Source organism: Gavialis gangeticus, unplaced genomic scaffold, assembly GCF_001723915.1.
Source record: "Gavialis gangeticus isolate Ggan-Ray unplaced genomic scaffold, GavGan_comp1, whole genome shotgun sequence".
Classification (NCBI taxonomy): Eukaryota; Metazoa; Chordata; order Crocodylia; family Gavialidae; genus Gavialis; species Gavialis gangeticus.
This window is the reverse complement of record NW_017729022.1, coordinates 21,882,104-21,904,262: the sequence shown is the minus strand read 5'-3', so window position 1 is coordinate 21,904,262 and position 22,159 is coordinate 21,882,104. Positions and strand designations below refer to the sequence as shown.

The 22,159-nt window shown below is 41.4% G+C and overlaps 1 protein-coding gene across 2 annotated transcripts in view; it reads right to left on the bottom strand.

The window, feature by feature from the left end:
- The window catches only part of SRGAP1 (SLIT-ROBO Rho GTPase activating protein 1), a 278,881-nt gene that overhangs the window by 127,675 nt on the left and 129,047 nt on the right, over nucleotides 1–22,159 (bottom strand). For both annotated transcript variants that reach the window (XM_019514652.1, XM_019514653.1), the window contains exons 2-3: nucleotides 6,727–6,922; nucleotides 4,883–5,045 (exon numbers count right to left, since the gene is read on the bottom strand). In XM_019514652.1, coding sequence (XP_019370197.1) covers nucleotides 4,883–5,045; nucleotides 6,727–6,922 — 359 coding nt within the window. The remainder of the gene's footprint in view (nucleotides 1–4,882; nucleotides 5,046–6,726; nucleotides 6,923–22,159) is intronic.

The following is a 22,159-nucleotide window of genomic DNA, read 5'->3' as shown; positions in this document are numbered from 1 at the left end:
GCATGACATAATTGTCTATATAACTATTACTTCTTGACCAATGGGGAAAAAGCATCAGAATCTTACCTAAGAACTAGGATTGAATAAAGGCATGCCTCAATAAAGAAGGCTTAATTTAGCACTTCTAGAGCCAAGGTAAGCAAGAATCCCAACAACAAACATCTGAACTTTTGCTTCTTAAGATGAAGAGAGGTATGCCAGCTATGTCAAGCTTAAAGAAGAAAGGAAAAAATTCTTGGACACTGCATTCTCAGCTGAAAAAACTAGTTCCACTGTTTCTACAAGGCCCATTTGTTCAAGGTCAGATACAGGCAGTCTCCATATGACTGTGAATGGTACTGCTTATTATCTCATGGTACCAAAACAAGTCTGTAATGCACCATAAACTGTGTATACAACTGAACAATTCAAAGCTACATATACCGTTTCCAAGCTCCATGGAGAATTTTCCATTTTTTACTTCCCTTGTTTGGTTTCTTTATTTCTGTTTCCTAGGACTCTCCTAATTTTCCACTTGATAGAGAGAAGCTAGGTTCTTGGGCCCAAAGACAACAAAGTATATATTCTTGAAACTCTGGTCCTAAATTGGATGTCTATGCTGGACTGAAATGGAAAGATTAAATGTACTAAGGTAATACCTCCTGAAGCTTTCTGTGATCTAAAAGAATGATACAAAACTTGTAACTGCCTTACACTGTTGCTGAAGTATGAATGGATGCCAGTATACCTGTAGCGCTAATTGGACTCTGCCAGCCAGTCAACACCTATGTGAGCTGCTGCCTAGACACATGATCCAAGCCAACAGCTGCCACCTTGATGGAAAGTGCTTTGAAATGAACGAGTCTGATCAAAGCTCGAAGACCAATCAAATCTAATTACATCTGCTTTCTTTTTGTAGCTCTTTTTCTATGTTTGTCAGTCATGAAATTAATTGTACAACTGTGATAAATAGAGTAAATGAGAGCTTATATTACTTAAATTGGGAAGGGATTATACACTTGTTTTCATGTTCCCTTACAAGCAGAAGTATTTATGATCTTAACAGGAAAATAAGATTCCTTAAGAGTAAACTAAAAGCTATGGTACAGTACAAAATTTTATCCATTATCAAATGATACCTTTAGAAATGTGGTATAATGGCTGTTGTTACTTGTATTAAAGGCAAGAGGCGTCTCCTAACCAGGAAAGACTTGTGGTTTATACCACTAGAAAAAAAAACACCTGGCCAAAGAATCCCCCCAAAAAACAACCCCTACTATCTCACATACAATGCTTAGTATTACTGACTTCATTTGAGTATTATCCTTCCCTTCTTCCTAAGTTCTACTTTTTATTTAAAAACAAATACTTCATTTAAATGATAATTATTGAACTACTAAGGGCAGCTTAGGACTACAAAAAGTTGCAAAAACTATGTATTCTGAGCAAAAAAAATTCCCCAAACTTTTGCACTTAATATTGAGTTTACCTGTGGCTACAGAAGGAATGCTACATATAAAGAGGGGGTGTTGTGCTTGAGAGGCAGACAGGCACAGGGAAACCCAGTGGAAGTCGTTAATCAAAATAATTTTTCCTGGTGATTTCTATATAAAGGGGAAGGCAAAAATATCTTTAGAAGTAGGTCAGGGTTAAATGATATATGGACCATTTAACATCCAAAAATAATTCCTGACTCCAGAGGGGGGTCGCTACTGTATTTTGCAATGTACAAGTCAACATGCTGTATAAGTTGACCCCATATTTCTGCTCAGAAAGTTTGGATTTTCATAGATCCTGTGTATAAGTTGACCCCGCCTTGCTTGGGGGGGCGGGGTGTGTCAGGAGGGTGGCTGGGTACATTGGTGGGAGGAGAAGGCAGTGGGGATGGCAGTGGACCCTAGCACCCCCCCCCACCCTCCACAGCTCAGGGGCTGCCTGACCCAGCAGCAGCTTACCTCCTGTATGCAGGTTGTGGTGGCCAGGCTCCACCAAAAGCAAGATCAGGCCCCTTGCCACTTCTGCCTTCAGCAGGCTCCTGCAGCCCACATGATGCCTGACACTACCCAGGAAGGGACTGCCTCGCCCCATGGGCAGTTTGGGGTGTTGGGCAGGGGTGGGTGCTGCCTATGCTTTCAGCGCCTCGCACACCATCCCCGTTCCCAGCACACTCTGACACCCTCCTGGTGCCCCCCCATCCTGCCCAGGGGGCAAGGCAGGCCCTTCCCAGGTGGCACCAGGCATCCTCTGGGCTGCAGAAGCCTGCTGAAGGCAAAAGCAGCGAGGGGCCCAATTCTGCAATCGGTGGAGCCTGCCTGCCTCTCACATGGCTGGGGGGTGAGCTGCTGCCAGGCTGGGCAGCCTGAGCTGTGGTGAGGCCCAGTCCTTCCTTCCACAGTGGCAGTGTCCCCCAAGCTGTGTGCTTCCTGAGATCCCAAAGGCCTGTGTGGCAGGGTGCTGGTGCAGGGTCCAGGTGAAGTACTGATATGGTGTATAAGTCAAGGTGGAAATTTAAGGGTATAATTTTTTGGGTTCAAAACTCGACTTATACACCATAAAATATGGTAAATGATACATTAAAACAAATGCTTTTAAAATATCCATTCTCCCCACCATTTCTCATTTAAAAGCCATTATGCACCCTTGTAATGTGGAGCTTGAATGATGTAGGCAATTGCTGCAGACCAGTAACTGTAACTTTTCAGCAAAACTACTTTAATGGGTTCAATTCATGGATAGTTAATTTCACTTTTAGGTAGCATATGTAAACAATAACATTTTCAGTGCCATTATTTAACAGAAGTATTTAGCTGTGTTGGTGTGAAGTCAGGGAGAGAGTAGCACCTTGCAGCAGGGGTAGGCAACTTGTGGCATGAGTGCCAGAAGTGACATGGTAAGCCTGCGTGTATGGCAGATCAGTGAGGGGACAGGAAGCACACCAGCAGGTGGGGCTGGAAGCAGAAAGCAAAGCAGGAGATCGAGCAAAGAGCACAGGACAAGAATCAGAAAGCAGAGGAAGAGATCAAGCAGGGATCACAGAATAGGAAAAGCAGAGCAACAGACTGGGCAGAGGAAGGGGATCTGAGTGGCACGCATGGAAGGTGAGGGGCTAATTTGTGGCCCAACTGCCAAAAAAGTGGGTGCCTACTACCTTAGAACATCTAACGATGTAGCTGTCACCTACAAAAGCTTATGCCTCTCTGAACTAGCTGATCTCTAAGGTGTCAGCCTTCCCTGCTTTGTGTTAACATAAGACCTTGCTTGTACATGCTTTTGAAAATATTATTAAACAACTTAACATTAGAAAACCTTCATATTAGAAAATTTGCCAGTCATAGTCATGTTGGTGAGATGTGATTCTATTTTTTTTACACCTGCATGCTGGCAAAATTCCTAGGATAGAGGCAGTAATAATGGCCTAAAAGTGGTATCATTTGCTAAACTGGTATAAGCTGTTCATACAAACTCCATATTTTGTATACTTTGTGATTTCCCTAGGAAGGTTTTGCTAGCATAGTCAGAGCTATTGTAGACTGGGCTTCAGTGTTAGATTCAAGAATACAGACCATAAACAGCTCAGATTTATGAAATTTAAATCATAAATATTTAAATTAATCAACTTTTGAATCTTAGAAAGGACCCGGTACTGAAAGCCAACCACTTTGTATTATTATTGAAGTTAATGAGAAAACAGCATGTAGATTTTTTGCTGAACTCTATTCAAAATGCTTTCCCATTTTTCTTTTTAAACATCTATAATACCTTTCTTATTAATTAGTATAGCAGTTTGTGCAGAGCAGATTTATGCATCTAAGAGGACATTCTGTGAGTGAGCTACAAAGCAGTGAGAAAGTAATCAACTTTAGTTTAATTTTTGCCACAGGTTTACTATATAACAATGCATTTGGTTAACATTATTTCACTTACTCTTTCATTTGTACTGTTTCATCATTTACTAAGAAATTCTTGAAACTTGTCACTACCTATTCATATCTTTCTAGAAGGTGACAAGTCTTTCTCTGTCAAATGAATTCCAATTCTGTAATCAGAATCAGGTATCCTGATAACCATTAGGAAATGCCATCATTGAATCTCTGATTGTGTATCTTTAAACTTTGCTCTTTGAGGACTCATTTTTGCAATAAATTTCGTGCATGCTTACAGAATCAGTCTGTGAGTGATGATCATGTATTTACATTCTATTTTTATTCTAGAACACTATAATGATGATGGCTACAGACTCAGCACACGAACAAACATCAAACTGAGACTGCCTTTGTGCCAGAGAGGGAGTTGCACTGTCTTATGAAACTATTAATCTTTTAAACAAAATGTCTGGACAACTTGTACAAAGCAAAGTTTAAATGAAGCCCCAGTAGCTGTGTTGCTGAAAAAAAAGCAACACGAAAAGGGAAGAAAAGACAGTATTCTGAGAGAAGCAGAGCATGTGACTGTCTCCTTGCCTCCAGAGATCACCTTCAAGATAAAATGATCACAAGCCTAATGCATGGAATCCAAGACCCTCACTACCTGAATCAGAATTTCTCTCATGTCAAAGCCAAATAACATTTCTACAAATAGCTCAATAACACTATAACACATCTAGGTTAAAGTTGCAAACTATTTTTTCCTTCCTTTGATTACACAAACACACCTTTGAGCAAGGAAGGGAACATCTTCTTTGCCTGCTGGATATAAAATTGTTCCATTATCAAGGTCGTCATCACAGATAGCACTTTCCATGCTACTTTTACACTAACAATTTTCTCTGTGGAAAAATGCTTTGGAGAACATATTAATGTGTTCAAGTGCACTCCTTCGTACACTGTTGCTTCTTGCTTTAAAACTGCACCTGTTAGACCATTCCCTTCCAATGCTAACTGAAATCGAATGTGATATGTATTACCTTTTTGAACATTCTGGTGGAATCTTCGCTTATCTGCATGAAACGCATGATAACATTGTTCAGATAAATATCACTCAAAGTTGCATGGTCTTTGCTTTCTCTTCTCACTTGATTCAGTAGTAAGTACCAACAATTCACTGGGGATAAGAGATTCTGGTCTTTCCTAAAATGTATAGATATATTACATAATTAACATATCACAAGTACCTCCATATCACATACAGCAATACCAGTTACGCAAAAACACAAACCCAACAAATTTACATTTAAAGTTGAAAAAAAGTGTTCAACTTTGCAAGGGATGTGTGACATGTCTGCAAATATAAATTCAAGCCAAGTCTTGTTCCCCTTCATACATGGAAGTAGACCCACTGAAATCAATAGTCAAGGTTTAGACAATACTTTTAGATGTGTTTTACAAAACACGAGGCATAACTAGAAAAAAGCATAAGAATTCAGAACATTACAATCTATCTGGGAATATCAAAAACATGTCACAGAGCCTGCAGTTCCTAAAAATGGACTAGACATAAAATTCTGAATCTATATAGTCCTGTCCTAAGTGAGGCACAAAAAAGTCTTGAAAATGATTTTAAAATACTCTGCAGATTTTTCACTGAATAGATTAATCAACAAATTATTAACTGACCAGCTCTGCAGTGCACAAAAGCTACACATTTCACATGTTTTACCTCAATGAAGTACAAAATAGAATCATAGAAAAGTAGGGCTGGAATGGATCTCAGGAGATCATCTCGTTCACTCACCGCTCAAGGTAGAATCATCCCTGACTAAACCATCTCAGCAACGTGTTTTTCTAACCTCCTCCGAAAAACTTTCAAGGATGGAGATTCCATGACATCTCAGGTAGTATGGTTCAGTGTTTAACCACCCTCTAAGTGAGAAAGTTCTTCCTAATATCCAACTTAAATTTGTCTTGCTGCAGTTTAAAACCACTGTTCACTGTTCTGTTTCCTGTGGCCACAGAGAATAGTCTATCTCTATCTCCTTTATAACCATCCTTCAGATATTTGAAGACCAGTATCAAATCTCCCCTCAGTCTTATCTTCTTCAAACTAAATAATCCCAGTTCTTTCAGCCTTCCCTCATAAGTCATGATTCCCAGACATCTAAATTATTTTTGTAGCTCTCCTCCTAATTCTTTCAAATTTGTCCACATCTTTCTTGAAGTGTGATGCTCATACCTGGACAGAGTACTCCAACTGAGGCCTCACCAGTACCCAAAAGAGAGGAGTAATAATTTCCCTTGACTTGCAAATGACTATTCCCTTGGCTATTTTACAGCTCACTGTATTACTGGCTTACACTTCCTTGTTTCAACCTGCAGCAGCAATCAAGAGAAAGCAAGAATATACATGCAGCAATACACAGAATGTTAATAGTTCCTTCATTTTTCTTTTTCATTCTTCCTGGCATCTCCTGTAAAGTTGACCAATTTTTGTTATTAAGACTTTCTAATTCTGGGAATTCCACTGCAAGGAATCAGTGCACATCTTGCAAAAATGCATAGCTGTCTTCCAGCTATTACATTTTGTTTTTACACACACTTATGTTTTCAGGATAATATTTATGTATCCTACATTTTAAGAGACTGTTTCAATCTGTCATAGTAGCATATGAAAAATAACCAATTTAGGGTACTAGGAGTCAACAAACCAAAGTGCAGGAGAGCAGCCAGATTACACAGCATTTGGACATTTGGAAAAATTAAAGAAAAAACACATAAAAGAAAAGAAAAAAAAAGAAAAGAAAAAGAAAAAGAAAAAAAAATCACTTTTCATATTGGAAAGCTAGACAAGCTTGAGTGTCATAACCCCTCTTACTTGTACTGCTGATGGTCCTTTGTGCTTCTTGTTTTGGCCATGAATCTTTCTGCTAATTTTTCTAGATTTCGGGAATACTCCGTCTCTATTTCTGCTTTTTTGCGGAAGAAATCCTGTAAGTCCTGAAGAAGCTGTACCCTCATTTCAGTTTGCTGCTCCAGACATTTTTGCTGCTCTATCAGTTGAGCTCGAATTTCTAAAGAAAATGTGCATAACTAAAGTCAGTAAAAGCAGGAAAAAAGCACTAGAAATAATGTTTACAAAACATTTTGCATCAAGCCCAAAAATATAAGGACAAATTTCAATTAAAGTTATGTATACCACTCTTGATATAATGCAAGTAATTTAGCAATAGGATCCAGACATTTAGTATTTTCAACAAAGGAGTAAATCACAGCGCATCAGTGAGATTCCACAATTACTCCCTATTCTTGAGAGGGAGATAAACTGAGGTATCATGGATATGTTAGCTGCTTGCAGATACTGAATTTGTAGTAGCAACCACCCTAGAACAAAACGTGTTTTTGTAAATCAAAATATATCACAGATGTGCACACTCTCTGACATTATGCTATACTTACTCATTGCAAAACAAACCAATCAATTAAAAAACCTAACACCTCTTAATTACATTTATCCAGAAAGGCAGAAGAAAGAACAGCTTTCCTTTCACATTTTTAACCACTCTTCTTTTTGTTCATTGGCTTAAGCACAATTAGCATCTGGTACTTTTACACTGTGCTAATGTTTCTGCAGTGTTATGTACATCTTTCTAAAATTTTGGATAACTATACTAAAAACATCCATGTGTTTCTTTAACTGGGAAAATCCCCAGATTTTCATTATTTCAACGAATTTCAATTATCATTATTTCATCATTACCATTCATATTATTTTTATCACTTATTCATTTAAATTTCAAAACACAGTAATAAACAAGCCAGCATGGGACAGTGCAATGGGAACCACATTTCATTTACTCTGAGAAGTAGTTATATAACAGGGACTTTTTTGATAGCAGAGGTAAGTAGGACTTGACTCAGGCCTATCAAGTCAAGGTCAAGGATCTTACAGACTTTAAAAAGATACGAATTTGTCTTTGAGACACTCATTGAACTGATGGGCAGGATCGCCTAGGAGGCCAGTCTGAGGGGGATAGGAGTCCAGGATAGCTGGCTGCGCTTTAAAGAAAACTTATTGAGGGCACAGGAATGAATCATCCAAAATGCAGGAAGACTAGTAAGTATGGCAGAATACCAGCTTAGCTTAGCAGAGAACTCTTCAGTGAGCTAAAACACAAAAATTAAGCTTACAAGAAGTGGAAACTTGAACAAACTAGGGAGAAGTATAAGGAGTATTGCTCAGGCATGCAGGGATGAAATCAGGAAGGGCAAAGCGCAATTGGAGTTGCAGCTAGCAAGGGATGTGAAGAGTAAGAAGGGCTTTTACAAATATGTCAGCAACAAAAGGAAGATTGGGGAAAGTGTAGGTTCTTTACCAAAGGGGACGAGGCAAACTAGTGACAGATGGTGCAATAAAGGCTGAAGTACTCAATGCCTTTTTAATCTCAGTCTTCACAGGCATGGTCAGCTCCCAGAGTACTGAACCTGGAAGCACAGTTTGGAGAGAAGGTGAGTAGCCAACTGGAAAGCAACAGGTTAGGGACTATGTAGAAAAGCTGGTTGTGTACAAGTCTATGGGTCTAGGTGTGATGCACCCTCAGGTGCTGAGGGAGTTGGCCAATGTGACTACAGAGCTACCGGACACCATCTTTGAAAACTTGTGGTGACCAGGACAGGTCATGAATGATTGGAAAATAGCAGATATAGTGCCCATCTTTAAAAAGGGAAGAAGGAGGATCCAGGGAACTACAGCCTGTTCAGCCTCACCTCAGTCCCTGGAAAAACTATGGATCAGGTCCTCAAGCAACCCATTTCTAAGCACTTGGAAAAGGAGAAGGTGATTAGAATTAGTCAGCATGGATTCACCAAGGGCAAGACATGCCTGACCAACCTGAATGCCTTCTATGATGAGATGACTGGCTCTGTGGATGCAGAAAGAGCAGTGGTTATGATATACTTTGACTTTAAGCAAGACTTTGGATATAGGATCCCACAACATTCTTGCAAGCAAGTTAAGGAAGTATGGGATAGATAAGTGAACCATAAAGTGGATAGAAAACTGGCTGGATTGGGCTCAAAGGTTAGTAATCAATGGCTCAATGTTTAGTTGGTAGTTGGTATCAAGTGGAGTGCTCCAGGGGCCAGTCCTTGGGCTGATTTTGTTTAATGTCTTCATCAGCAACTTGAAAGATGGGATAGAGTACACCCTCAGTAAGATTCCAGGTGACACCAAGGTGGTGGGAGATACGATGGAGGTTAGGACTAGGATTAAGAGGGTTTGTTGCGTCTCCAATCCAGCCTTTCTATATCTTCTGTTCCCAATATTCTGCCCAGACCACTGCTTCCGGTCTTGGTGTTGCCAGATCTTATGGGGTGCATTGTGGTGCTACAGGTCATCTTGGGAGATGATTTTTGCTTCTCCTGACAAACACATTGGTTGTTTATACAGAGGCCCCATGATTTCATGAGAAAGTTTCAGGTGTGTCACATTCAGAGGGTGTGCCTACATGAGATGCTTTACTGTGCAGTAGACTAATATACTGCGTAAAGTGTCACTATTTGACCATGTGCTAGGCTACTGCACAGTAAAACAGGCTAACGAGCAGTCATCTACTACCTGAAAATACAGGTAGTAGATAAACTGTGTATTAGCTACTGTGCAGGCCAGGAGCAACTTGCTCCTATGCCCAGACAGATCTAGACAAATTGGATCAAAAGAAATTGGACTGGATCAAAAGAAATCTCATGAGGTTCAATAGGGAGAATTGCAAAATCCTGCACTTAGGATGGAACAATCCCAGGCAGTGATACAAGATGGGGACTGACTGGCTAAACAGCAGCTCTGCAGAAAAGGCCCTGGGGGTTACAGTGGAGAAAAAGCTGAATATGAGCCAACAGTGTGCTCTTGTTGCCAAGAAGGCTAACGGCTTACTTAGCTGCATTAGTAAAAGCGTTGCCAGCAGATTGAGGGAAGCAATTCTTCTCCTCCATCCAGCACTGGTGAAGCCACGTCTGGAGTACTGTGTCCAGTTTTGGGCCCCCACTACAGAAAGGATGTGGACAAATTGGAAAGAGTTCAGCAAAGGGCAACACAAATGGTTAGGGAGCTGGGGCACATGACTTCTGAGGAGAGGCTGAGGGACCTGAGTTTATTTAGTCTGGAGAAGAGACGACTGAGAGGGAATTAAATCGACTACCTGAAGTGAGGTACCAAAGAGGAGCAAGCTAGATTGCTCTCAGTAGTGGCAGATGACAGAACAAGGAGCAATGGTCTCAAGCTGCAGTAAGGGAAGTTTGGGTTATATTTTAGGAAAACCTCCCTCACTAGGAGGGCAGTAAAGCACTAGAACAGGTTACCCAGAGAGGCTATGTAAACTTTATCTTTGGAGGTTCTTAAGACCTGGCTAGAAAACCGGCATGATATAGTTAGGGATGGTCTTGCTTTGGGCAGGGGATTGGTCACTAGATGACCTCCTGAGGACCCTTCCAACCCTAATTTTCTATGATTCTATGAATTGGTCTTTAATTGTGTGATCATTTAATTGTTAAAACAGCATTAGGAGATCTCAAATGCATCACTAAATATTCTGTTTTTATAAGTTGTTTTGTCTTTTATTGTAAGCTACTCTGAGCCATATGGGGAAGATAAACAAACAGAATTGTGTTTAGCATGCTTGATATATGTTATAGAAGAGCATTACACTATTAATGCTATAGTGACATTACTGTGTACTATGAATTATAAATAGTAATAAAACCAAAATTATTTCCTCTCTGATTCTGACTAGAATCTAAGGCATCTGAATGAGTCTTAGATGATGCATGAAGTCCTAGATATAACCTGTGAAACCACTGGAATTCAAACATACATACTGAAGTGATCTGGAATGAGCACAGGAAACTGTTAAATCAGTGTACTTGTTGGAGAAGGGAATGTTTCAGAGCTCTTTGCTGATTCTCCTTTGAGGCACCAGCAGCTATGTTAATCATTAATGAGACCATCCATTTCTAGAGTGAACCCAAAGATCATGAGTTCATATCTAATCAAGTCATTGGAAAAGAATCATACCTACAACAAGGATGAGACGATGCAATACAATATTGTATCCGTGACATACATATGCCTTGAGGAGAAAACACATTAGACCTGGAAGGTTATTAACAGACATCTAATGTGTCCACTGTTTGTCAAGCCTGTACTGGGCTTATGGAAACTTTGCACACAATTCCTTAACTAACTTATGAATCCATTCCTAAGCCAACCATTTTCAATATCTGGAGCAGTGATTTTCATTGACTAAATTCAAATCCTTAGACTGATCCATGCAAATTGTAATACAGCCAAAATGCGTTGCTTGCTTTTTATTAGTAACAATAGGGCTAAATGAAGTCTTGCAACTTGTTCAATTTCTGTAACTTAATATTCACCAAGTATTCAAGCCCAACTGCTTAGCTTATATCTTACAGCATGGGTTGGCAACTGATGGCTCCCTCACCGGATCTGGCCCATAAAGAGGTTGTATCTAGCCTAGGAATGTCTGACCTGAGACAGTACAGAGGATCAGGCAGCTGCACCAGGCCTCCCACCCCTTCCACAGCACCCTCCTCAGCAGCCACCCCTGCTGCTCTTTCTTACCCGTGCTTACTTACTCTTACTGCAGAAGGGCCGGGTATCTGCAGGGAGGGAAGTCAGGGCAGCTTGAGTTTCCCGAAGGGTGGAACCCTGTGGTGGCTTGGAAGCTCTGACCCTCCCGCCCCCTCCATTGTATAACACTGGGGATTCTGAGGTGGTCTCCCATTCACATACCAGCCAGGGTGAAGACTGCATAGTATCAAAGGCCAGATGAAGACAAGTGTATTTAGTCTATTATGGCCACCAAACCACCTCTGAAACTTTGGGGATATTCTTAATGACTGTAAGTAAAGTTATGGTTTTAGGATATAAGAGCCTTATTTTATTGCAAGTCAACTGATTTGCTGCTGTAATGTACTCCCTTTGGGCAGGTCTTTTCCACAGCAGCAGAGAAGAGAAAAAACATTTTCAGAACACAAAAATATTACTGGAATTCTTCAAAAGTTGGTGCAAAGCAGAGAGCAAGTGCTGTATCTGAAACTATTTAACTTTTCAATATTTACTTTGTCACAGAGCACGCAGGTGCCCGGCTCCTTAGAGCAGAAACAGCTAGAGAGAGAGAGGCCTAGCAGTGAGTGGGGAGCCCAGCTGCTAGTTACCAGGGCAGCCAGAGTAGTAATACAGACGCACAGGTGCTGGTTGCTGGGGCAACCACTGTGGGTCAGCTGACTGGAAGGGGGCAGGGCCTGACCGATGTATAAACCCAGGCTGAGGCCAGAGAGGGAGCTCTCTGCCAGCAGCGATAGGGGTAGGGTCTCTGCTGGAGTGAGAAAAGGAAAAGGCCAGGATGCACAGGCAGTTGTTATGAGTGACACGGGGAGAAACCCTGTGACGGACTTGAATGTAGTTATAGCTGGGTGGCTTGAATTTATGTTGTAAAGCCAAGGGGCTGAGTTTGTGTTGACAGTTTACTGATTACAGCTGGAGGACTGGGTGAGGCTATTAGGGGTTGGAGGATGCCTCATAGCGGCTCCACAGTAGCGTGGGGACCCTGGCACCAGAGAGGGCGCAGCATTTGGGGGTGCACTGACCCCAGCTCCAAGAAGGGAAGCGGAGAATTGGAGGCCAGGTAAGGCCGAGGCCGCCTGAGCCCTGCAGGGGGTTTGAGACCCTGAAGATTTGGGGCCAGGCATCTGAGCCCCAAGGCTGCGGTAACCCCCCGAGGCAAAGGGGGTTGCGAGACAAGCCCGAGCGCCTGTGGGGCGTGGGGCTGCGAGATGAGCCTGAGTGCCTGTGGGGCGCGGGGTGCACCTAGTCGCACAATACAGAACAGGGGCCAGGATACAACAGAGCACCATGTGCAAGGAGACAAAAGGCAGCCTACCTTATACATATAAAAGATCAAGACGTGGTGGGCAAGAACAAGGGTGCTTTAATGCGAACTTGGCACGGTAGGGGGCGCTAGGGGAAGTCACAGCCATCCCTAGGAACCCACGCCGTGACATACTTCATTTTAAATGTTTAAAAATAGAAAGTGGTGTTTGAATAATAAAACAGCTAATGATCTCAGACTGAGAGGCAGAATATAGTTAATGGGCATTTATACACATGCTCTGGGAGTGCGGGGGGCATGGTCTTTTAATTAGAGAGACTCTGACAGCCGTTCTAATTAAAGCGCCCAGAGCATCACATATATCAGTTTCCCCATGCTGAAAAATAGTGGTGGGGGTGCTTTAAATGGGCTTTAAAGTGCCCCGTCACCATTTTTCAGTGCAGGGACACTGATACGCATGACACTGGAGTCTGTTGGAGCATGGTACCACAGTCCAGCAGACTCGATTAATCAAGTGTGGTCCAATGCGCTGTAATTACAGCGGTGCTCAACCTTGCTGCTCAATCTTTATTTGCAATGTGTTGGAGCAGCCTTGCTACATGTGTATAGGCACCCAATGATTACTAAGATGGTTGCCAGTCAAGGAAATTGCAGATTAAATGCCTTTGACTAGAATATCTTCCAGCCATGCCTTTCTATGATTCAATGATTTCCAGAGACTCAGGCTCCTCAGGGAAGGGTGGGGGGAGGCAAATGGTGGAGGCAAGAAGGAGGGTGATGGACTAGAATTTGCTATGGTAGATTCAGCAGGTAGGGTCCTTAGGCAAGGGCTGAAGATGTGACAGTTTTTAATACCTGCACAAAGGCCATGGAGACCTCCACTCACACAGGTGGATCAAGATGTTTTCTAACAGATTTTAAAGGAGCAAAATTTTTTCTTTAGCCCACCAATTTCTTTTGCCCCTGAACTTTTGCCTTTTATTCCCTCCTCTAGCAGAATGTGCAGATGATCTTTTCAGGAGGAGGAGGGAAGTAGATTAGCAAAAATGGTTTTATCATGGCAAAGCTGCGATTTAGAAAAAGCCTCCTGATACAAAAAAACAGTCCTCATAATTGTTTGTCAGCAGTAAATGCCAAAGGACTACTAATTACTATGGACTTTCTGTTATGGAAAACTTCACCAAGACAACAGTATCATCTTTAACCAATCAGTGTAAGTGAATTCCCTAGCACCACAGATGGCTGTATGAAGTATCACTGTGCTTTATTCTAAAAAAAAGTGTATACATGACTGTTAAAAGGTTAAAGGCACTAGAAACAAAAGCTCTTTATCAATATGCAGAACAGGTATAGTATAGGCAGTAAAAGTGCTTCACCATGCCAAGGTTCTTACTTCAGTTTGCCATGGTGGAAAGGGCACCTGTAAGAGTCTGAGGGATCTCCCTGATGATCTGATCTTCTCTTCTGAGTGTACACAAAGCTCAACTGATACCAGGTATAATAGAGAATTTCCATCTTCCTTTGTTATAGGATGTTAGGCCTTTGTTGCCTTCCATACCAGTGGTGGATGCATTTCAATAGTAGATGAAGCAGCTTCTTTCTGTCTATTAATATTAACACTGAGTCACAGTCACCACCTTTGTGGTTAAAAACTGGTTTCAAAGGAAATCTAATTCATTTATGCTGCTCCTTCATGAACTAGAAAAGCTGAGTAATCATTAGGTTGAAAAAGTTTTCCTTACCTATTGTCTTCATGTACAGGCTTGCTGACCTAGTGAGACTAGGTTCACTCAGGGATGGAAACAAAAGCCCAGAGGTAAGTAAAAAGCCTGAAGGACCTGAATAAAGCCTTAGTAAAGGGAAGCAATAATGGAAACCTTAGCATTGTTCTCAGGGAGAGGATAAGACGGTCAATTAGACACTTGAAATGTTTATATGTGAGAACATACAGGAAGAATTGTACTAGAACTTCCCAATCACAGAATTATGAAGTTATTGGGATTACAGAGATGTGATGGGATAGTTCACATGACTGGAGTATGGTCATAGATGGATATAGCTTGTTCAGGAAAGATAGGGCAACCCCTCCTCCTTCCCCCTGCCTATATATAAAGGCAATATACAGGTGTTTGGAGGTGCAGTACGAAGTGGAAGGTAAAGTGCTTTGCACAAAGATCAGAAGGAAGAGCAGCCCAGCTACAGAAGGGATGTCATTGTAAGCATTTGCTACAGGCCTCCAAATCAAGAGGAGGAGGTAGATGAGATGTTCTTTAAACATGATGCCCAACCTTTCAAATCGCAGGCCTTTGCCATCATAGGGGACTTCAGTTATTGGGATATCTACTGTGAGGGAAACACAACAGTGCAGAAACAATCCAACAAGTTCCTGGAGTCTCTTGAGGACAACTTTTTTATTCAGGTGGTAGAGAGGTTAACAAGGGGAGGAAGTTCTTCTCAACTTACTGCTCACAAACAGGGAGGGATTGATTGGGAATGCAAAGATGGAGGGCAACCTGGGTGACAGTGGCCAGAAAATGTTAGGAGTTTAAGACCTAAGGGGCGGGAGAAAGAGAGCACCAGAGTACAGGATCCTGGACTTCAGAAAAATCAAATTTTAACAAACTCAGGGACCTGGTAGGCATGATCCCTTGGGAGGTAAGTCTGAGGGGAAAAGGAGTCCAGGACAGCTGGCTGCTCTTTAAGGAGGCTCTCTGAATACTGCAGACAGCCAATGAGACAGAAGAATGGGAAGTGCAATAAGAGACCAGCTTGGCTAGACAGCAGTCTCTTCAAGGAGTTGAAACTTAAAAAAGGAATCCTATAAGAAGTGGAAACTTGGTCAGAATATTAGGGAAGAGTATCACAGCATTGCACAGACATGCAGGGAGAAAATTAAGAAAGTCAAGGCACAATTTGAGATGCAGCTGGCAAGGGACATAGAAGGTAATAGAAAGGATTCTTTAGGTATGTCAAAAGGCCAGAGATTCCATAAATCCATTAGGGAATACAGAAGGCAATCTAGTTATAGACTATGCAGAGAAGGTTGAAGGATTTAATGCCTTTTTGTACTCCAATTTTCACAAATAGAGACAGCTACCAGATGACAAGTACAGTTAGCAGTAGAGATAGGGAGAGATAAACAGCTTAGAGGAATGGCAGAGTAGGTTAGGGTTTACTTAAAGAAGCTAGATGCTTTCACACTGGTGGAGCTGGACAGGATATGGCTGAGAATTTTGGAGCCACTGGTTATCCTCTTTGGAAACTCACAGAGGCCAGGTGACTTTTTTCTAATATGAGAAAATGTTAATCTGAGAAGTCATCACAAATACTGTTATTACTGACTTTTCAATATGTAATTGTTACCATCATTATGCAATAAATTCAAACAAGGCTGCTTCTTCAGTTGTAACTTAAGTTTTTGCATTGATTTCTTTCACATTCTCACTAGCATATAATGTACTCATTCATTCAGAAAGAGAGGCATCATGTCAGGTTAGCAAGGTCCAACCCATAAAAGGTTAAGTCAAAACCACCATCTTAAAAACTGTACTGAGAAACCAAGCGACGGTCAGTGCAAATCTCAGAGCCTTCTGATAGCTTGATAAGCAGATAATCACTTTCTGTGTGGGCTTTCATTCTCTAATAATCTTCACAAGCAACTCCATTTTCACACTGTAGTCTTTCAACCTTGGGGTAACAAGGACCCAGATACAAATCTTCCTTGGGGGAGAAGAGAGGGAAACAAATCTGCCCAAACCCAAAATGAAGAAGAGACCTTTGTGGTGACCGCTGCTCCTGTGGGTTCAGAAACAGCTTGGACTCTAACAAGATTCCCAGGCTATAAACCTCAATAACAAGCAACAGATAAAACATTACAATCAGGGTGCATAATGCCAAGTCTCATTTCCAAGTAACATCAACAGCAAAACTTCCAGGGGCCAGGATTTCATTGGTAACCTCTTGTGATTTCTTGCGAGTCACTCTCTTCTTACTGAGTACTAGTCACAATCTTTTGTTAATGAAAAATCATGTATTATATTGCCTCAGCATATCTTAACATCAGATATTGCCTAGAAAATATTTATATTCTCAAGTATTTTCATATTTTAAAAAATACTGTTGCAAATGTATGGACTGACTGACACCATCCCTAACAATTAGAGTATTAGGTACAAAATTAGATTTTACTCTTGTCAGGCTTCATGATATCATCTATAATCCTCGAGTGGATACTTTTTCTGATGGGAGGTTTAAATCAATTTATTAAAAAAATTGAAGGTAGGGTCATACTGTTTTAAGAATTAAATACAGAGTAGATGAAGCTGAATTACTGACATCAGCCAATTCATAACCAGAAATAATCTTGTCAAGGTTACCTTTACTTTGTGCACTGAATGTATAATATTATTAAAAGTTACTTATATAACACTGCAGCAATACAGAGTATTATACTGTAGACTGTGTTATACCAATCATACATCTATGTGCAACATTTGATAATCTAAGAGCATGACCAAGTATATTACACTGTTGTCTGATACAGAAAGATCACATTAGCAATAGCCAGCCAAGAATTACCCCTGTTATCCTAACTTCAATATATGTTGCTATTTTGATACAAATCAAATATTCCCGAAACATCAATGGTAAACTCCCATAAACCTTAATGGATGCTGAATTGGGCACTTGGTATATGTACAATACTAGGTAAATTTTAAGATTATTCAACTCCACCACAAATATTGACCCTTTAAATCAATTTAACTTTTCCACTTGCAGAAAAAGGTTCTTATTTTTACTGTCCATTCAGATTAGTTAATCTTCCTGAAAAGTGCCAAGGTGGCAGCAGCAAGAGATTTCCTGTACTCAGGGCCGGATAGACCGTTTAGTGGGCCCTAGGTAAACAAACTCATGGGCCCCTACTTAATACTGTATATTTATATTACTTTTTCACTCAATAATTATAATATGTAAAATAAGTACAACTGGGCCCCTGCTTTACTTAGAGCCCCAGATATGCCTGGTTTACCTATGTGGTAATCCAGCCCTGCCTATACCTCGATTCACAAAGCAGTTGCACCACGGATGGTGGCAGTGCATGTCTCCCACACATTTTCTCAGTTCTGTCTGGGAAGGTTTTGTATTCAAGTCATATTAAATACATAAATATATGAACATATTAAACCAATATATGATCACATTAAACACACAGCCACTGGGTAATAATATAAACAGTATTATTCAATAGTGCTAACAATGATAGAGTTAGATACAACTACTTAAGAATACAGATAGTATCTCACAGACAGGTGCCTACAGGACAAGACCTTTTGTCTGTTCAGTAACTTCAGACAATGGAATTACATAATGTATCCATTTTCTTTCCATTTTATCTCCCAGAAGAACTTAAAGTATTAAAAAAAAAATCTCATCTACAGTGTTAAGAGCTTATGTTCCAGGAATATTAACATTTAGTCACTGATGCATTTTAAAGTAAATGTGTTTGCCCCAACTCAGCTACCATCCGTCTCCACATCTCTTGAATTTATTGCTTTTATTATATCCAGATGATGTTTACCTAGAAAAATATCCAGCCATTTAATTACTTTGCATTTATTTCAGCCTGGATATTATCTGGTGACTGACATAACGTTTCTAATTAAAAAGATAATGGAAAGTAATTAAACTTGCAATTCTGCTTCCCTGAAGATATAATCTTGCAAGATGCTCAATTGTGGGCCTCGACTGACTGGACACAGGGCCAGTCCAAGCACAAGGTACTGAGGCAGCAGTTCACGAAAAAAGAGAATGGCAACCATGTGTTGGACATGCACAGGGTTATATGAACCCACTATGAAGAACTGTCCTGTTTCTTCAGAGTCGTTGATATAATTATGTCTGAAAAGATGGTGACACAGCAACCCCACTACACTCAGGAGTGCAATGAGGACTCTAGACTCAACCATGGTTGAAGACACAGCCCCTGAAGGCCAGCATAGCAACCTGGGCAATGAACAAGATTGCAGTCTCCCTGGCCATTCTGCCAAGCTGTGCTGATTCCCTAGCCATCTGCCAGAGCTGCACAGACTCTGAAATGGACCCAGGCTTGGACAACAAGGGCCTGGAGTTTCCTGTCCTCCCTTGTCTTCAGCATCCCAGGTAGCCCTCTCCTACCAGGAAGCTACCTGGTGCTCCAGAAGACCCAGCCTGTGATGGGACACTTCCAGGGATGGTAAGTGGCATGACTGAAGTAGGTAGGCAGGACCGCTCATTAGTAGCAGGGTACAGTCACTTCCTCCACCTGGTTATCAGGTATGCCAGGGGCAAACTCTCTCCATTCCATCACTTCAAGGAGGAGGGAGCTCCTAAATATCCTGAGTCATGCATCCTGCCAAACAAGCTGGCATTTGTGTGCATGAGATGATTGCAGTGGTCCACAACTGCCTAAGGAATGAACAAGAATAAGCCCTCTCAGTTGATGAATTCCCAGCCAAGGTGCAAGAGAGGAAGAGGATGATGATGTGTCAATAGCTCCAAGAGAGTTGGAGAATCCCAGACTAGCAAAGCCATCCACAATCTCCTGTAGGCTGGAAATGTACATGATGTGCAGAGCCATGACCTGTTGGATCTTCAGACATACCTCCCACATAGCCGTGGCCAACCATAATTTGGCAGTGAACACACACACAAACTTCTCCCCAACAAGTACTGCTTCCAGAACCCTTTGGCATCATCTTTCCTACTTAACTGTGTTTTCGCTCAATCACGATGCCAGGCCAACAATGTCCATGAAATGATGACCACATATGGATTCAAGATAGTTGATGGTAGTTGATGCTCTGTGTCACAGACAGTACTGGCAGCCCAAATGCACTGGAAATACAGGTGGATGGTCAGGGGCACGAATTGTGCAGTGAATCACAACAAAATTCCTCCCACAAGAATTTCACCACCCACAATTTGAACACCTTACAGATGCATTGCTCAGCACTGGCAGTCAGTGGAACCTATAGACACTGGACCACACAAAGCAAGCTCAGATGTGTGCTTGCTTATGCTCCTGTCACCTGCTGGCAGAAGAGCAGTGGTGCATTTAGCCAATTTTTAAAGCCAACTGGAAGGGTGATGTGTGGACACACTAATTCCACAACTTCTTCATTTTGAGAGAAGTCACAGTACAGCTGGTCCCTGGGCAAATGCCTAATTGCCAGAGAGTCTGGTCAGGTAGACCAGCCTAGATCAAGTACCTTAGCAATCACACCTGCAGCAGGCCCTAGTTAGTGAACTCTGCCCCAGTTCAGCAGCAAGGATCCTGCTTGGATGCTGGGAGTGTTACCTATTCATTTAACATCAGGTGGGGCTTTGGGTTTGCAGATCAGTTAACAGTTTTGCTATGGTAAACCTCATGGTCCCTGACCCTGGTTTTTGGCTTATTACTGGACTTCAGCTTTAGATCTCCCTGTGGATCTGTGTCCTGGCTCCTGACTCTGGTTTGGTGCTGTTTTTGGATTTTGCACTGTGGACTGCTGCTTGGATTGGTACTCAGCATCTGATCCCCAGATCCTGACTGTAGACTGTGTTATGGACTCTGCTTCTGGACTTCCCTCTAATTTTGGTAGTGGCAGTCCTTCAGTTGAAGAAAGATCACAGCTAACTGATGGGTCTTGATGTGACTTAACAGTCCACGAACCCATCTCCAGAAGTTGCAGGTCTTTCTGCAGGGGACGGTAGACCATAGGACAGGATCTCTCTTCTGTATTCATTTAAACCTCTATTTGGCAAAAATGATAGGTTCTCTTTCTTCGGAGGAACATGGTTCTAGACTCTGACAACTGATCCAGCACTATAGCAGGCATGCTGATGGTATTGCAAGTCATCCAAAATACAGGAGGTATTTTGAATCATCTGAAAGGTTTCTGAAAAAAGCCAAAGGTGATGGACACTGGAACTTCTGCTGAAACCTGCGTCCTTACTTCCAAAAAACCATAAATCAAACCCATTACAGTAATTACCAGTATATAGCTTTACATTACCTAAAATAAAAATGAAATGTTCTTCTGTTGCTGTTAATGGAAATTTTAGCTTAAAACCTATTATAATGATGAAAATGAGCATTTACAGGTTCCCTTTAATAACCACCATGTAATAGTTAGGTAAAAATAGAAAACAAATTCTATCTTCCCTATGCGAGGTATTTCTAATTTTATACAACAACAAATACTTTCCTGAGTTTTGGTTAAACCATCCAGAAACTAGATTAGCAGTAATGCATCCTCTTAACCGTGGCTCATCTTTTCTCATGCCCATATGACCCCGGCACATAAAATCAGAAAGGGGGCAGAGACTCCATTAGAACGCCTCTCACTTTTTTGTTTCTATGCAACATAAAAGCTATGTTAACAGGAGCCAAGAAGTACACTTATATGTAGCTGCAGAAGCTTTTTCTTTGTCCATGGATAAAAGCCCTGCTATTCACAGCCACAGCTGATGGTCATTTGGCTGCCTACAGCCATACGCATTTGAATGGATGGCATTTTGCCTGTTCATAACTTGGTTGGATTGTTCTGCCACAACACTGGTGCCAAGTGACCATGGGCTTAGGCATGCAAGCTGCCTGCATAACATTTTGAATGCTCTCTCTCCTGCAGTAGCTTCTCAACCATGCCAGCAATTAAGTACTTGCAGTACATCTTCCCTAAAACTCATCATAGCAGCCTGGCTAGCAAAGAATGGGAATCTAAGGGCAAAGGCTTCTCCCCTGAGGAGAGAGCACCTTCAGTTGCCTGCTCCCCACACCTGCCCCTGCCCCTTATAATTGATGGGGGAGGGTAGGCCATCTAAAATTCCTTCTTCAGAAAATCTGTTGGCCTGAAGGCAAGGCACAGACGGAAGGACTCAACCCTACAACTTCATACGACAACAACCCCCACCACCTCACCACTCAACAAGAGACAGAGAAATCCACCAAACAGAAGTAAAACAATTTGTGAGAAATGCCTATAAGAAACAAAAACTATGGCAAATATAAACACCAATTTGAAAAAATCTTTAGGACACAAAGGAAGGAAGAAGAAGATAGACAAGGATTCGATGGGCAACTGTGTCTGCCAAGTAGACAGATTATATTGCAGTAGGTGTCTAAAAATCCATTTAGGCCACCTGGACTTTCAGGATTTGTGTGACAATGTGTTTTCTGGCTTCTAAGGAATTTCTTAATTTATCCAAATCGCTTATGTTGGATGAGAATTTGGCTTAAATTCCTGAAGCCCATATGAAAAAAGTCACTTCATGCTACTGAAGTGCTCAACCAAGAAAGAAGGTACTTACACTGTTCTCCTTTAGCTTATCCTTTTCTTTGCAGCAATGTCATAGAATCATAGAAGTAGGGTCGTAAGGGACCTTGTA